Source organism: Periplaneta americana, chromosome 12, assembly GCF_040183065.1.
Source record: "Periplaneta americana isolate PAMFEO1 chromosome 12, P.americana_PAMFEO1_priV1, whole genome shotgun sequence".
Classification (NCBI taxonomy): domain Eukaryota; kingdom Metazoa; phylum Arthropoda; class Insecta; order Blattodea; family Blattidae; genus Periplaneta; species Periplaneta americana.
The window spans coordinates 77054741-77073881 of NC_091128.1; the positions used below are offsets into that span (position 1 = coordinate 77054741).

Genomic DNA, 19141 nt, shown 5'->3' on the forward strand with positions numbered 1-19141 from the left:
TGGAATCAATAGAAGTACTTCTCAAGGTCTGAGAAAATTTAGAACACTTAACAATTTAAGAGAAAACCCATGTTCCATTCGTAATGATGAGGACTTAATCAGGAGGTTTGAGGAAACTGATTCTGTTGCTAATAAGAACTGTGGAAGATCGAATATAGGCCTAATAAATGATTTGCTTCAGATAAATAATAAAAAGTATACATAATTAGTATAGAATAACTAGTGTTAGTCAGGTACCCAAGAATCTTCAAATGAATTATAGCATAGGCCTAGTTTGGAGAACCTTCAGGAAACATATTAGTCTCTACCCATACAAACTAAAACCAGTGTTCGCACTAAAAGAAAGTAACAATACCAAAATTTAATGTGCTAGCAGATATTTAACTTAATAATGATGCAGTTAACACATGTAATTGCAGAATTTGGTCCGAAAATGGTCACCAGATTTAGAATCAACAAGTTCTTCACGATTTAAAAGTCACGGTATGGTATAGTTTCATTTTGAAATTCCTCAATGGTACTTATATTTTCGAAGAAGATAACAATAAAAGACAGCCTGTTAACAGTAAACGGTGAGGACTACCACAGTATGTCACAGAACTTCGTCAGTCCTAGACTGATGAATCACGACCTGAAAAACATAATCTGCTTGCAAAATGGCGCACCATCCCACATCTACACCTCTGCAAAACAATTAACTAGATCTTTTGTGTTCGTGTGATTAACAGGCACTTTCCAACAATATGGCCTTCACGATCTCCAGATCTCAATCCGGCTGAGTTTTGGTTGTGGAGTTACCTTAAAGAATGAGTCGTGGCACATACAACCAACCTACAGCAACTGAAAGAAGCTATCTCACAAGAAATTTGGAACATTCCAAGTCATTATCTGCAAAATGTTGTGCGTGGTATCGCAGAAAGAACAGTGCCTGTTACACAAGAGAATGGCGGACATATTCCCAATGTTTTGTAAAAGTAAATCCCAATGTATGCCCAACACAGTGGTTTTTTTTTTACCGCAAACATATAATTAACACTTTATAGAGCCTGAAGTGACTTTCGAATGATCCTATGCTTTTAACAAATTTCAAGTTTTATAGTAATGTTTTAATGTTGAAATTTCTAACATCAGTAAGCACTCTTCTATTGTTGGCTTGGTAGCTGATAAGCTGAACAAAGTTAAATTTATTGTGCATCTAAAGTAATAAGCTATTTTCACTACTCGTGTTTGTATATACAGGCCAATTCACTAATGACCCGCGCTTTAGGAATCACTTCTACAGGCCATTTTGAGCACAAAATGTCATATGAACATGGTCCGATTATCATTTGTAGGGAACGGATTTCTAGTTAGTTTGTTTGCTATGTCCTAGAGACCTAGACGTAAGTTATTCAGATATCTCTATGTTTTATGTACACGGGATTCTCCTATTAAAATTCTATAGGACCTGAAACGCCCTAAATGAACCATAAACTCATATAAATGCTCAAAACCTATGTTTGTGCCTGAAAAGAGACTTTTAGTATTTTGCGTTACAGGCCTATTTAAAATAAAAATACCGGCACTAAGAAAGCAAAAATGTCGACAAAAAAAAAAAAAGAACACAAAAATGCTATTTGAAATGTAAAACAATAAATTCTCTTAGGGACAAACACTGGTATGACAAGTTCGTTCCATATTAGTCTTAGAACGGGGGGGGGGGGGGGGAGAATATTTATCTAATATCCTGAAACTGAAGTTTGTTTGGAAAAGTCTATTCTAGCATAAAAGGGGTGATAGTTTGTTCAGATTACGCGAAAGTTTAAAAAATCAGTTTTCGTGTCAATGCACCTCCGTTTTGCGAAATGAAACTGACCAAACAACAATCAATCTCTTTCACTGATAGAATTATTAGAGTCTTCAGTTCAGTAGCATTCATTGTCAGCACCACTTCTCTGTACATTTTTAATTGGGTTATTTTACCACGCTTTATCAACTGCTACGGTTATCTAGCACCTGAGTGAGATGGTGATGATGCCAGCCGAAAGTTATACAGTATTTGTGTGAAAACTTAGGAAAAAAAAACCCGCACAGGTAACTTTTTCCAACCAGGATTTTAACCCGGGCTAGCTCGTTTCACGGTCAGACGTACTGTTACTCCACAGAGGTGGACTCCATTGTACATAAATTTCACCTGAAATACTAAAATTTAAATGATCATTTCTTAATTGCATCTTCTGCGGACCTCTGGAAAAGTAACTAAGGAAGAGACTAATGAAGTGCTTTGTATGGAGTGTGGCATTGTATGGTGCAGAAACATGGACATTACGACGAAGTGAAGAGAACTGAATAGAAGCATTTGAAATGTGGGTATGGAGAAGAATTGAACTTGTGAAGTGGACAGACAGAATAAGAAATGAAGCTGTGTTGGAAATAGTGGGTGAAGAAAGAATGATGCTGAAACTGATCAGGAAGAGGAAAAGAAATTGGTTGGGTCACTGGCTGAGAAAAAAAACTGCGTACTGAAGGATGCACTAGAAGGAATGGTGAACGGGAGAAGAGTTCGGGGTAGAAGATATCAGATGACAGACGCCATTAAGATATATGGATCATATGAGGAAACAAAGAAGGCAGAAAATAGGAAAGACTGGAGAAAGCTGGGTTTGCAGTGAAAGACCTGTCCTTGGGCAGAACAATGAATGAATGAATGAATGAATGAATGAATGAATGAATGAATGAATGAATGAATTTCTTAATTTTATATAAACTTCTAAAAGTCCTAAATTGGATTTTATAAAGTTCTAAATCTCTTGCTTTTAGCACCTAGAAATCCGTTCCCTAGTCATTACTTTGAAAGTTATTCGTAAAAATCCAGGCGTCATACTATGAATCAGGCTTTGCAGTTGTTTGCATCGTAACACAAACATTGGAAGGTCAACTACACGGAGGGTTGCGCTATATAGGGGTGGAGGGAAGATAGGTTTGGTGATTATCAGCTGCGCTTATCAGGGACAGCAGTGCTGAGGTACGGAAAGCTAAGTGCCATTCACATCCGCGCTGCCAAGTGCATTGAAGTGTAAAGAGGGATATTTGAAAATCTGTTTCCAAACTGAAGTATGTTTATTTTATGATTAATGCAGTATTTTGAATTAATATTTCTGTGTATTTTCAATGAGTAACACCTAGTTCTGCTCAAAACTACTACAACTTTCGTAGGACTCAATCAGCTACAACTCCCTAACGGTCGATAATCAGACTCATCAGACCCATGTTCGTATGACATTTTATGCTCAAAATGGCTCATAGAACTGATTTCTAAAGCGCGGATCTTTAGTCGTGAATCACCTTGTATATTAGTAGAAAAATTAATGTTATATTATGAAACGAAATACCATTATAATTATATAACTTCCAAGATATTAAAGCAATAATATCCTTCACCACACGATTCCAATTACGTCAGCCTTAATGATAGATTTAGCATTTATCAGGGTATATAGCATTATCCTCGCCATGCTTTTATGTAACAATGAAAACAATCTTCAACACAAAGCACGTACAACGTGTTATTGGCATGATAGACACGAGAGGATTGCAGAATGGTGACTGAGGAGATGAAAATTAATAGAAGAAAAATAATTCAAATGTATAAAAATTGGGGGCAAGAAGCTATGTATTTACATTCAAAACCTCTATATGTTATGCTATTATGATGAATGTCGTACAAGAGTAGCATTGATATTGAATAACAACTCTCCATTTATCAATATAGACCTTACGAGTGACACAAAAGTTTTATGTCGTAAGACAACTAAAGAAACTAAAATTGAATTTTACAAAGCTGTGGCATTGCCATTTCTAATGTATGGCACAGAAACTTGGAACACTGACGGAAAGTAAGAAGAGATATTTAGGCTTCAGAAATGAGTTTCCTAAGATCTGTAGCTGGAATTTCACTTATAGAAAACATACCAAATTCACAAATTAGGGAAGATCTTGATATAAAAACGGATGGAACATTGAAATTGAATAGAAGATGAAGGAATACTTAACTAGAATAGAAGAAGAACGCACTCGGGAAAAAAACTAATTACGCTCCAGGAAAATAAACATGGGAAGACGAAGACTGCAATGGAGACAACAGTTCCTGAAGGAACGGAACGGATCATTGAACTCATGCCGTGAAGATGATGATAATAATATTATGATAAAATAGCATTTATTCGAAATGCTAGTAATAAGATTCAGTAAGGCAAAGAATACTTTCATGGCTTAGCAAATACTAAGAAATGGTGATCATTTCCAATAGACTCTGCAAACGAATCCTAACTCTTCGTCCATGTTCAGCCTTTTGAGAAATGCTAACAGAGGAGGGTGCAATGCGAATTTCTGGTGTCTTTTAACTCTTACCCTCCGAAATGAACAAATTTGAGCATAGCTCGTGAAACTTAAATGATCGAAACGGACATTGTCCAGTTTTATGCATAATACGTAAAACCCCACATTATAAACTCCGTTTTGCTGCAAGTAACGGGAAAGTAAAACGTCAGTGTAAATAGATCAAGTTGACGAATGAACAAACACCCCTACAGAAAATCTTAGGTCTTCCAACGTAAAAGGGGTTGGGCAACTAGCCCATCCTATAAAAAAATGAAAAAGTTATGGAAGCACGCCTGGAGCGGACATAATAACCAGTAATTTAATGGTATAGGCTAATACAAAGCCAGGATATTGTTAGATTCATTAAATCTCTAAAGTTATAGTGCATTATGCAACGAGCCTATAATGAAGGTAATTAAGAAGTGAGTATGGATATTTATGAAACGAGCGCAAGCGAGTTTCATAATTTTCATACGAGCTTCTTAATTACCATTATAGGCGAGTTTCATACGACTTTTTATGCTCGACCATATTTCTAACTTGATATTATTAATTTTATTGTATCTGACCTGGAGCAATGTTCCGTATGTTGTGAGATGTGCGCAGACGCGAAAGTATTGATTTTTTCCGAGGAACAGATGTCCACATTGACCTTGCTAGGCCATAAGAACCTACAGAGATAGCATTGAAATTAAATTATACATTGAAAAACGAGATGACAAATTGAATTTATTTGAATATTATTTACAATTAACGCTAATTATTATAGTAACAGAACATAACCTTCTGCGACAGTATTGGATTTCCAGTCTCCGTGACTTTTCGCTAATTCTCTTTCGATTGCATATCCGAGAATAATCTATACTTGCGGTTTCATAACGGTAGAAAGCTGACCTGTCATTGGCTGAACAGTTGTAACCTGAGTCGTCATTGGCTGAAAGACCTGACCTTTAATGAGTAGGTGTACTTTAATGACATGCATTAAAGGTCTGCTACCAGGTGTATAATTACTACATTTCGGCATGGTCGAGCATAAAGATAGTTAGGACATCTCAATGAAGGATAGCAATGATGTAGAATAAAATGTAGAAAAGAGAGACATCACTCAAGGAGAAGAAGAGGATGAATGAACTGTATACAGGAGGATCTTGCTGTGGTGAAACGTAAAGGATGCAAAGTCAAGGCGCGGAGTATTGATGACTCTCTCATAGAAGATAAGGCCAAGGCTCACGAGGCTGTACAACCAGAAAAGAAGAACGCATCATTAATCGAAATTAATCATAAAAAAAAGCTATTGAACAAAGAATACATTCAGACATTTCCAAAGAGAGTAAAAATAAACAATGAAGCTTTATACTTAACAGCAAGAGTTCATCCTAATAGTTCATTAATGAAAACTGTTCCTCCCTTCAGATCGTAATATAGAATACGCTGGCCGTTTAACTACAGATTAAGCATATACTACACAAGCTTCTCTGAAGTGTGTAATCTGCAGTGAACTGGACTCTAGACTCTTGTGATGGAAAATTTCTATTACAGTGCACAGTATTGCGAAATAAAGATCTACGTGATATTATGATGCAAGATGGTAATTGCAGTAAATGCTATTGACTACGATTTTAAGCAACAGGCTTACCAAGTTCTCCGCAATTACGATTTTCGCATTAATCCTTTTAATAAAGTTGCATTTTAATACGTTTTAATGAAATTTATGAATTTATTTTAATCAGTCTTAAAATTATATAGCCTACTATACAAGTATTTTTTCCGGTATTTTCTATCACGTTCATTTTCATCGGTCATATTTCTACCACAAATCAAACACTTATTTTCAACAAATATGTTTGATACGCAGACGATTCTTAGAATAAGTGACCACTCGAGAGACTTCTATGACATAACTTCTGCTTCTACATTACATGCATAACACTCCAGGGGAAAATCCTGGGCAATAATACATTTAATCATATTATAAAACAAAACAATTTAACAGCATTGTTGAACTATGAGGATTATTCAGGGATATTTGATAGTGTTGCCTTTTATTGCAGGAAATCATTAAAGAGAGAATATCATCGAAATGATAGCCGTCCAAATCTTGGATTTAAAATATCGGCATCCTAATCAATTCAAATGAACAAAGAAGAAAATGTAAATTAATGTTTAAAAAATACATAATGAAATTTTAAAAAAGAATATTCTGCGACAAGATGTGGTAGCTATCAAAACGATAAAAATTTATTGAAAATAAATAATATACATTGAATATTATAAAGATGAATAGAGATGGTGATTGATGATGTTCAATGAAGATTTTAAAATGGTTGATGCAATTGTCTGAAGAGTCTTATCAGGAACCTTTAATTTTCTGAGGATCTCCAATGTAAAATTGGGAATTGTTCCTCGCGCACCAAACATAAGTCCAATGACATTCCAATCTTGAATATTATATTTATGACTGAGATCATCACAGCATGGATGTTACGTGGATTAATGGTTCCAATATCGTTGACATTAACTGGTAAGTGGCGAAGGCTGTCAGTAATTTCGGCTTGAAGGTTCCTAGTGTGATTAATATAAGGGTTGCCTTCTTTAACTAATAATCTGCAAACATTAAGATGTTGGAGAAAAGCTTCCCACTGTGCTTTAAAAATTCCAAGTCCTCTCAAATTTCGAGGTGCATATAGCATTGCATCCGGTACATCTGTCGGTAAGCCAACGATTTCCTTGACAGAACTATGGATAAATTTATCAGTATCATTAAGAAATTTTAATTTAAGATCCTTTAACGGTGAACATTGAAATGGATAGATAAGCTGAGGCCAAATATATACAATTAAAGTTTCATATGAAAAAGAGGGAACAGTTTTACCAGCAGAAAATGAACATAAAGATTTAGATACTATATTATTGACTTATCAAATAAACGTGTCTAAATGTGTATAGTATAATATAATATAATATAATATAATATAATATAATATAATATAATATAATATAATATAATATAATATAATATAATACAATACAATAGAATACAATACAATACAATATAATATAATATAGTATAGTATAGTATAATATAATATAGTATAATATAATATAGTATAATATAGTATAATATAATATAATATAATATAATATAATATAATATAATATAATATAATATAATATAATATAATAATATATATAATATAATATAAAGAAAGTTCGCAAGAACAAAACTTCCACGAAGAAAGGAGAGAGGATGTCCGATCTTTAATGAAGCCATGGTCGAGAATATCCACAAGGCGAGGTGCTCCCCATATAATATAATATAATATAATGTTTTTTTTTTAATTTATAAAACAGTTATATTACAGGTTTTCTGTATAAAATTAATTAATCAAAATAGATTACACTGCAATAAATTAAGAGTAATTTAAAATTAATTGAATTAATTGGAAATAAATAATGGTTTTAAATTGGCAAATCTTCATTTCTCACACTAGTTTATTAAACTGTGTCGGACTGTAAAGAAAACAACTATCGCAATGTCCATATTTTATATGTTGTGCAGTATTATAGTATTGTGAAATTTTAATTTTCCTACCATTTTTTTCTATTGTTCTATTAAAATTATAGCATATAGCCTATTAACCTGTTGTATCCTATAGGATACATTGCCAAATTAAGGGTTAACAGGCTTCAGTTATAGGACTATGTGGATAGATTTCGATGATAAGATTCTTAACTTTAATCAGACGCTAGCAAACTGTCAGTTAATATGAGGTTGAGCAAGCAAAATCTGACGAACAGTGATGAAACAAGTCATTTCTTGAATTAAAACCACGTTCACTACGTATCATAAAAAGTCATTCTGATATTACAAGGAAAACATATTTTACTACCAACATCAAAATATGGTCTTACACTACTATATCCTATATAAAAAAATAACATATCCATCTTACATTCTTTCAAAGAAAAATAATGTGTGTATTTTAAAAACTTACCTAACACCCGAAGAACTGGAGAAATCCTGTAAAATGAAAAACTGCGATTAAACCATATAACCCATATTTTCATTAATTTTTCATGACTTAAAGTATTAAAATAATTTATTTTGCATAAAATTCCAGCCTCTCAGAAGTCAATGACAAAGAATTAAAGCATTCCTCGAGTGAAACATTTTCTTTAATCAGTATTATATTACATTCTTAATTCAGTGTTTCACTAGTGTTTTTGGGCCGTATTCACAGACATTTTTAGCGCGGGTTTTCGGTGGATTATCAGCGTTTTTCGTATTCATAAACCAGTGTTAGGGATAGGATATGATTTGAATTCTGTACTAGTAACCAGTGGATAGCCGGGGCTAGCTTAGTACACTCGTAGCGCGTGCTGCGAAATGTCTATGAATACCACCCTTAATGTTTTATTGTGTCTCTTACTTTATGTCAATTCATTTCCTTGCACATTATAATGTTTTATAATGACTATTACAATTTTACTACGTCATACTACTTTTGACCAAGAGAATGACATGAAAGGACGTCTTTAAACCAATCATGGCTGCTTATCGCACATTTTATTCCTTCCCTAGCATTTGTTTATTTTTATCACTTCCCTAGCATTTGTTTTTATCACTTCCTTAGGATTTGTTTCTTTTTTTGCCAACATTTCAAACTGCAAATTATTTACAGTACTACAAAACATGCTTTGCGATCGTCATTTGTTTCCCTCATAGCTAGTCGACCGAAAATTGAGGCTCCGTTCAAACGTTTTGGTGAGGGGGAACATTAGTGAAATAGAATTTTAGTAAATCAATTAATATTTATTTTATTGTTTTAAAGTACTTTATTTCTTCTAATCTTTATTACTTTCTTATGTTTTTATCACCTACCTATCATTTATTTCTTTGTTTGTCAACATTTCAAACTGCAAATTCTTTACGGTCCTATAAAACATGCTTTGCTATCGTCATTAGTTTACCGCATAGACAGTCAACTGAAAATGGAGGCTCCGTTCAAACGTTTTGGTGAAGCTAACATTAGTGAAATAGAATTTTAGTCAATATTTTATTGTATTAAAGTACTTGCTTTGTTCTAATTTTTATATACTTTCTTCTAATCGTGTAATAGTCAATTAAATTCCAGTCGAGTTTTGATTTTCTCTAGACAAATCAAAACCTCTAATGAGATTACTGTTGATAAATAGTTGGTCTCCTTATTTCTATCTTACTTCTTGCATAATGACCAAGAGGCCGACCAAGGATTCATCCTCCCTCCGAGTCACATATGACCACTGGTCATGGTGTCTCAATTCGATTCCAGAATCAGTTTCCGGATACGCCTACACATCATTTTCACACAAGAACCATTCTTATCAGTTAATCTATCGTCTCTCCAATAATTTTAAAATGACGAGAATATGATTCACAACCTCCCGTTAACATCCTGATAGGCCTAGTATTTCTTAGCAATTTCGTTTTCGTTTACACTTTACTGATGCTCCACTCGTGAGTGTATTTCAGCTTCTAACCAACCAACTAACCAACCAATCACATGACGTGACGCATAACTTTAGTTATGAAATTTTTTTCAAGTAACACACCAAAAGAGGTGTTTGCCTTCTCTGGATTTCACACAAAAGCATTTGAATACAAATGTTACATATACACAACAAAAATTATTGGATTAATTGACTAGTAAAGCTTTTGGACGTCTGTGTGGGCCTATTTTAGCTTCTAAAATACAAGTTCTATTGTAACAGCTCGTTGTATTGGATCAGATGCGAAGAATATGTTGTAGTAACTTAATTATATATTTTTATTTTACATCTTGATTTTTTATTTATTGCATGTATCACAGTTGTGTATAAAACGTGAAATATTACATATTGTCAATGAATGTTTTAATGCAAACCATTTGTCAACTACTAGCTCGCATCAGCTGATCGTATGGTCGCTCATATTGGCAACAAAGCGCTGTAGTTCCAAGCTCGACCGCATAACTGTCATGTTCCATCTTAAAATATATATATATATATATATATATATATATATATATATATATATATATATGATTCAATACAATTTACTGGAAACGAAAGAAAGCCGACGTTAGTTATTTCAGGGAACGGTCCAATTTACTAAAATAAAAAGAGACATAAATCAGTGTCTATTCCTTTATCTTAATACCCTCTTTAAAAATTAATATTGATATAGGCTAAAATCATTTTTTAGTTGGTTACTTAACGACGTTGCACCAATTACAAGGTTATTTGGCGTCGATGGGATTTGTGATAACGACATGGTATTTGGCGACACGAGGCCAAGGATTCGCCATAGGTTACCTGACATTCGCCTTACGGTTGGGAAAATCTCGGAAAAAACTAACCAGGTAATCAGCCCAAGCGGGAATCGAGCCCGTGCCCAAGCGCAACTCCGGATCGACAGGCAAACGCCTTAGCCGACTGAGCTACGCCGGTGGCTGCTAAAATCTTACAAATCAACTGAAGTGATGAAGTATCAAATATTAAAGTTTTAAAGAGACTAAATGAAAGGGAAGATTAAAGAGGGAATTAGAGGAAATAAAATGAAATTCATTGGTCATACAGTCAGACGTAATACATTTTTAGTTAATATGCTGGAGGGGAAAATACTTGACACGAAAGGAAGAGGAAGACTGAGAAGAAAATAATACATCAGACATGCTTAGTAGAACTAAGTGCAACAACTATGAAGAATTTAAAATAACAGCAGAGGAAAAAAAGAGTGTCGAAGCAACAAGGCGAAGACTTTAGAACTGACTGGATTGGATTGATTATTAAATTGTAAAGGAATTTTATTTTCGTTCAAAAGTATATGTATGCACCTTCATTTCACAGAGGAAATTACTACAACGCACAATTTGAAAATACATACCCATGTGCTATCAAGTCTATAAATTAGTGGGGGGAAAAAAAACATTATTCTTAAAAATGAACATGATTGGCAATTAAATGACCCATATATGTGCTTGTCCTATATAGACTATATGTTTTCTATACAAAAAACACGCCTATTGTACTGTAATATTGCTTTAATCTTCTATTAACCATTATTCTTGATAATACCTACACTACGCAGAGTAAATCTTCCATTTCATGGTGTTTTATATTACTGATCATGGTCTACGTGACTCTAGACAGGTCAACAGCCATCCATTCCTTTTCATTCTTCCACTTCCTCACCCTCCCCACAACAATGCCAATCACTGAGTCAGCCCCGGGCGTGCGTTAACTGCATTGATAATGGGTTAGGTGCACGATGACTTTTGTTCTCTGTATAATACTTGCACGAAATGTACAGTAGAATATGTGTATTTTCTTTAAACTAGTGTTGGAACGAATCCCAAATTTTCTCGAAAACCAATCCTAAAAGCATAGGCGGAGAGAGAACCGTTTCCTTGGGGGGAGGGGCAAAGCAAAACCATAGAATCCCCATATGCAAGGCGATTACGTTCCTTGAAGGAACAGAGCCTGCCTAGCAATAGAAGCCCATTCTCTTCTGTCCTGAGTTCTTCCCCTCCATGCCCTTATATCCATCTGCTTTATATCTTTTTCAACGCCTTCAATCCATTTTTTCCCAGGTCTCCCAACACATCTTCTACCATCCGGCTTTCCTTTATAAATCTTTTCAGTAATGATCCCTCTTCACTTCTTTCAACATGGCCGGCCCATCTCAACTTTGCGCTTCTAATTACTCCCATTATATGCGGTTCACCATATATCTCGTAAAGTTCCTTGTTAGTTCTAATATAACGGGGTTATGGAGGACATCATTTATCTTCTCCCCGTTATAGCTTCATCGTGGTACGGTATATTGGAATATGATCATTTAATAAAGGTATTTTCGAGGGGGGGCATGTTTCTTACACTGTTACACCCATATCCGGGATGTTTCGGACCGAGTTGTATAGGACTTGAACTCTAGATCTACTACAAATTATAATAGAGCATAACTTAAAACAATCTCTCTTTTTTTCTCTCTCTCTCTCGTACAGAAACATATGCATACATCAATCACAATGCTAACAAACATTTTTATATGAAGCTTACCTTCCTGAAGATATCATATGAAATATAAATTCTAATTATTTTATTTAATCGCGTCTTTAAGTTTACACATTATACCGGGATCACTTTTCTTTTTCCTGCATTGTTGTGCAGTATGTTATTCATACATCTCCAAGTGGCGGCCTGAACACCTGCAGACTTCTAACACATGAGTACAGGCTGTTACAAAAGAAACATTACAGTGCTTCCATTCCTCAAATGAGGTATAGGAATTCTTATACATTCAGAAATTTAAAATAAATATTATAGTCGAGGCACATGATATGAAGACATTAATTCATCAATTTAAGCTCAGAAACTAATCATAAACAAAAGCAAAAAAGATCTTTTGAATTCAATATTTTCTAATGTTCATAGAAAAAAAAAAGGTCAGACAAGTTTGGGGGGGGGGGCAGTGCTCCTCATGCCCCTCCTCCCCCATAACTCCGCCTATGCAAAATGCTCTCGAATCCATACGTCGGCATTTTGTGATTGAAAAAAGATGCAATTGAAGGAAGTAGTTGAGCTACACTCCACCACAACGAAATTGCAGTTCATTGCGCGCAATGTAAAGTCTTATAAACTATCTGTGCGACAAAACTTTTTTCCAAGTCCCAGCAAGGAGGCAGTGCGCATGATCAGAGGACGAGTGACATGAGGAAATAAAATTGGTTTTGTTTCGTTGTACATTTGATCATGGGCAACTGTATCCTTTCTGGGACTTATAAAGTATCTGTGCGACAAAACTGTACACAACGTAACTATACTTCGTTCTGTAATGTCTGACAGGCGATGTAAACAATACCAGCAGAGGAAGCAAGAAGTATAACTGCTATTCAATCAATGGCAGATGTCTCATTTCAGCTTGTCTTGAAGTTGAGCGGAAGCAGAACGCTTCAGACTGCCCAAGTTCAAAATAAGCATGAAATGAGACCTCTGTCATTGGTTCAATAGCAATTATCCTTCTCTCTCTCTGCAAACAATGTTTACGTCGCCTGTCAGATATTGTGGAACGAAGTGTAGTATTACTGGTGGCTTGGCTTCATAACATCATGTCATTATCAAGACCGTTGGAAAATCCACGGAACCTGAATTTCGATCCTTGTAAAAGATTGAGCAAATATTATTATTATTATTATTATTATTATTACTATTATTATTATTATTATTATTATGTTAAAACTTATAACTTCCTTATCTGTAATTTCACAATACATCGATAATAATGTAACTTTCACTCATTGTATTATTCACCCTGATGTACTATGGGGCAAAACAACAAATATGAAAAATGTTATGGAGTTGGTTGTTGACACCACAAACCAAATACGATCACAGTCATTGAAACATCTGTAGCATCAGAATCTCTGGAGGAAAGGAAGACTTTCAATAAAAAGCGATTCAATTACTGTATTGGAATGAAGTACAGGTTAGTCTGGTGAAAGAGGAAAAGAAAGCTTATCTTCAATCCTAGCAACACGTTCACCTGACCACAGAATGGAATACAAGTGAAAATCAGCAATTGTGAAAAGAGAAACTTGTAAAATAAAAAGAGAGCTCGGAATTTTTGTAATCAACATTGAAGATGATGTGTATGGAACCGATTAAATAAAAAAATGAAAAAAGATGATATGCAAATACACTGTAAACCCTATCCCAGAGAAAAAACGATTAGATTACGATCACAAATTATAGAATGAAGTAGCAGATTCTCAAATCAAGATCTCAGAAAGAATAGGGCAGATAGATAGCGTCTCAACAGATGAATTAACAGCAGAGCTAAACTCTTGTAAAAATCGCAAAGCTTCTGAATTGGATGGAATGTATCAGAGAATTTCCTAAAACGATTTTTAGAATTTCTTAATGCATGTTAGAAAAGTTGCTATATCTCAGAAGAATGGTAGTAGGCCACAGTTATACCTATTTATAAAAAAAGGGAGTAGAAATGATTTGGATAATTGAGACATGTAAATGGAAAAGGCTGAAAGTGCCAAAACTTAAGAACATAGTTTTCTATCTGAAAACAGATGAAAATGACGTCGCAAACAATGTGGGATATTATATAAATTCCGTAAGGTATTGGTTTAGTTTCTAGAGCAAGTGATTGATAGAGCTGAGGTTGAAGTCACTGCCAATGAAACATGGGTAAGGATGAATGTCCAAGCATCAAGGTGAATGTGCCAATTGCGCGTCTAGTGTATTGTTTGCTTCGCTGTGAACGTGTTTGTATTCTGAGTCTTAAGATCAGTTGTCTATCAAATAAATGAACCTAGATCGTTCTGTTAGTAAAGCGACTGTGTTGAAAATTCGTCGACAGACGAGACAGAACGGAAAACTCAGGGAAACAAACTGCAAGTAGGCTAAACAACCCCGCCACAATAAGCCACCTGTTCATGTAAGTATGCATGTAAAGATCTTGCATCTGAACAGGAGCTGCTGTGGAATTCTACAAAGTTAGTGAAAACCTACAAACAAATTATTTACTGAAACGAATACACATGCAAAATGTGGGTCGTAGGTGTCATGAAAAATATGATGATCCAGCAGAGAGTAGGCATCAGTGTACATTTTCATACACGATACCAAATGTACGGGTATGCTCTAAAACTTTCAAGGACATATTTGCAATTCTAAACATCCGTGTCTCTCATAAGAACCCTCATGTCATTAAAACATCCACGAGTTTGTATCTTACAAATGTGTGGACGAAAACAGATGTTCTCAACAAAAGGAAAAAAACTTAACTCACTTCCTGATTTACAAAACTTGCCAAGGATTCAGTTAGTTTCCAAAATCAGCATCGAAAAGGCCAAAGATGTACTGGGGATGATAAAATATCTTGAGAAAGTAGAAGACAAACAGTTCTATTAGGAACTTCTCTTAAAATTAAAAAAGAAGGGTCACTGAGTCACTTCCGGTAACAAAGATGTTGTGCACCTTGTCGAAAGACATTTTCGTCCCCGTCAAAAAAAAAAAAAAATTAGAAGGATCTGCCACTGAGAATGTAGATATTCCATTATTTAATTTACTTTGTGCCTGAGGATGTACATAATTATTATTGCAACCTATGACAGAGCATGCAAGATATTACTATTAATTTATTTTGTGCCATGAGAGTTATTTTTTTAAACAGGCAGAATTAGAGTGCGTCTGCACTTTGTTCTTCTCAAGTTACAAAATAAACAACATAAAAATACGTAACATTGTTTTCTCTTTGTATCTTGGACTTTCATCCTTTCATAAGTAGCCAGGTGGTACTTACACCATTCTCCAGGTTTATGAACAAAGGACTTTCCCCTTTATCCATGCATTCTCCTTACAAAATAAAGAAAATCAAATGAAAAGAAGGTAATATTATGGAAAATTTTACAATTCAGATTAATGCTTTTTTTTTTTCAATAATTAAAACTAAAAAATGCCAGTTTTAAACAGTTTTATGTGAGTTCTTATTTGCGGCACTTTCAGCCTTTTCCATTTGCATGCCTCAATTAGACCTATAGAGGTAGGCCTATTAGTCTGGTTTGATCAAGTTACAAAGTTTATGCTAAGCTAATTACTAGATGACTAAATACAATTGAAGCACTCTTACAAGAGCAAGATGGAATTAGAAGAAATTAATACTTCATGCATTGATTGTGATTTCACTGTCACATAACTGATAGAAAAACGCAGAGAATTTAACATAGATACATTTATTGCATTCATTAATTTTCACAAAGCCTTCGATCAATTAAATCGCAAGGAATTGCATCACATTCTAGAAGACATGGGTATCCCAAAACATTTAATTAATCCGATACGAAGTTTATACTGCAATACTAAAATAAAAGTAAAAGTAAAGAATAAATGCAGTGATGAACAACAAGTATCCCCACTGTTCCCTATAATTTTCAACTTTATAGCGACAAAGTCACTAGAGATTGGTATTAAATTTAACCAAACACTTTCCCAGTAAACTGCCTGTTATTTGCTGACAATATGGCTATTATCACAAATTCAGAAGACAATTTGCAAATATTCATACCGTAGTTACAAATTAAGCAAAATTGCTTATGAATATAATTTAGATATATCCCCGCAAAAAAGGGTGAAGAACACTTAAGAACTAAAGTGAGGCTGAAAGACCAAATACTGGAACAAGTTAAAGAATTCTGCTATTTGGATTGCTATGTATCTTACTTAAAATCGGCTGATATAGGCAAACTTGCAAGATTTCAAAAATTAACTGGCACAATTAAAATGACCCTGTGTGGTAAAGTACGAAAAGAGACCATAATTAAATGTTATAAAACAAAAATGGTAGTACCTACCTTAACTTAGGGAACTGAATATGGACATTAACAACAAGAGACATTTCAAGAATCGAAGCAGCAGAAAGGAGGTTCCTCAGAACAGCAGCATACTATACACTACTAGATCATAAAATGAAGTGACGATATCTCATATGAATTGCAACTTTCCAGCATAAACTCCGCGAGAGAAATAGATTTGGACCACGTCACAAGAATGGAACCTTAAATACTGGCACATACGTTGTTTCATTATAAAGGGACCAATGGAGGAGGGAAGTGAAAGGAAAATTTAACGTCCAAGAAAACGTTGAGCAGATCTCTTCGAAGCCGGAACAGGCCATGAGGCCTAACCCGTGAAGTAAATAATGATGATGATGATGATGATGATATTATTATTATTATTATTATTTATAAAACAGTTATATTACCGGTTGTTCTGTATGATTGTGAAACTTGGACCCTCACTTTGAGAGAGAAACAGAGATTAAGGGTGTTTGAGAATAAGGTTCTTAGGAAAATATTTGGGGCTAAGAGGGTTGAAGTTACAGGAGAATGGAGAAAGTTACACAACGCGGAACTGCACGCATTGTATTCTTCACCTGACATAATTAGGAACATTAAATCCAGACGTCTGAGATGGGCAGGGCATGTAATACGTATCTCATGGGCGAATCCAGAAATGCATATAGTGTTAGTTGGGAGACCGGAGGGAAAAAGACCTTTGGGGAGGACGAGACGTAAGTGGGAGGATAATATTAAAATGGATTTGAGGGAAGTAGGATATGATGATAGAGAGTGGATTAATCTTGCACATGATAGGGACCGATGGCGGGCTTATGTGAGGGCGGCAATGAATCTGCGGGTTCCTTAAAAGCCGTTTGTAAGTAAGTATTATTATTATTATTATTATTATTATTATTATTATTATTATTATTATTATCATCATCATCTACTTACCTACTTATTTATCTATTATTAAAATCTATTTATGTATTTATTTATCGCGAAACTAATACACTTTCTTAAAAGAACATTTCTCACACGCTGAAACTAATAGACTACATCTGAAGGGAAGTAGCAACAATTTTCAAACGATGAACTTCACATGAACAACAAATTCCCTAGGTTTCAACAATACCTAAGGCAAATTGAGCAGCATTTAAATAATAATTACAGTACCTAAAATAAAATGTAGATGTGAGACCACACGAAACGTTTTTTCTAGCTGACTTAGGCAGTCTGAATTTTCTGTCTCTCAATTCATCAGCTGTACGGGAATTGTTGACTTCGGAACAAGAAGAAAGTAATTCCACTGCATCATAATACAGATTGATAGAGAATAACAATGAAGTATTTCATCACAATATATATGACATTTACAAAAATATTTTGAGATAGGGAATGAGTGGGCGGCGAAGACTCTTCTCGCGAAAAGGCATTAAAGTTGAGGCTACTCCTACAAAGACTGCAACACTTCCTACACTTTCATTTTCATTTGTCAGCTAATTGTCTTTCTGCATTTATGAAATGGTACTATACTGACAGTACTCATTAGGGAATCAATCAGAGAATCTCTCTGATTTGATGAGACGACCTCCAACATTGTTGCTGAAAACACCAGAGCTGAAAAATGAAGACCAATGTGTGACAGGTGTTGCATACTTTCAGGGAAATATCTCAACTTACAGGTTCTTTTGCAAGAAACTGAAGCCGACCACTCATTTTCTACCTCAAAATATGTCACCTAAGGTATATTCTAATAAAATATTTCAATCAATTTTGAAACACCCTGTATAAAATTCTACATAATCACAGAAATCATGAAGCAATATTGTGTTACTTCTTGTTGACAACAATAGTCTCTCCCTCTCCATCTATGCCGCTCTTTCTCGGCTATTATTAAAAATGTTTATGCAAAAATATGTTAATTCTTTATTGGTAACAGAAGTCCTTGTTTCTGGAACATATATTAGTTCATTGTTTTACTGAACCTCAGTGACTCAGCCCAGAAACAATGGCATTAACTAAATTTTAGTTCATTCCTCTAAAACTTTCCTTGCAAGAACTCATAGCCATACTCGAGTTTGCTAGTAGCTGTATAAATGGTACAAAAAGCGATTTATGAATTTTTATCACACAAACGGTATTAAGTACAAATTTTGAATACCATCATCTTTTAGCTGTCGTTGTTCCTGTGAACCGCCGTTTGCTATTTAATGCTATTAATTCTATTACAGTCGAAATTCTACTAATTACAGCCTTTTCCAAATCAGTTACTAGTACATTTCCTCTGAACGAGTAACATTCCACAATCTCGAGTATCCATTTACACATCCTGAGTGTATTATGAAACACGGCTGACATTTATTCCAGCGAATTAATTGAAGCTTCAAAAGGTAAGAAAAACTATTATT

The 19141-nt window shown here is 34.5% G+C and overlaps 1 protein-coding gene across 2 annotated transcripts in view; it reads right to left on the reverse strand.

The window, feature by feature from the left end:
* Tmem131 (Transmembrane protein 131) overlaps positions 1 to 19141 on the reverse strand; it is a 178636-nt gene that overhangs the window by 145313 nt on the left and 14182 nt on the right. For both annotated transcript variants that reach the window (XM_069841568.1, XM_069841567.1), the window contains exon 3: positions 8355 to 8380. In XM_069841568.1, the coding sequence (XP_069697669.1) occupies positions 8355 to 8380 (26 nt within the window). The remainder of the gene's footprint in view (positions 1 to 8354; positions 8381 to 19141) is intronic.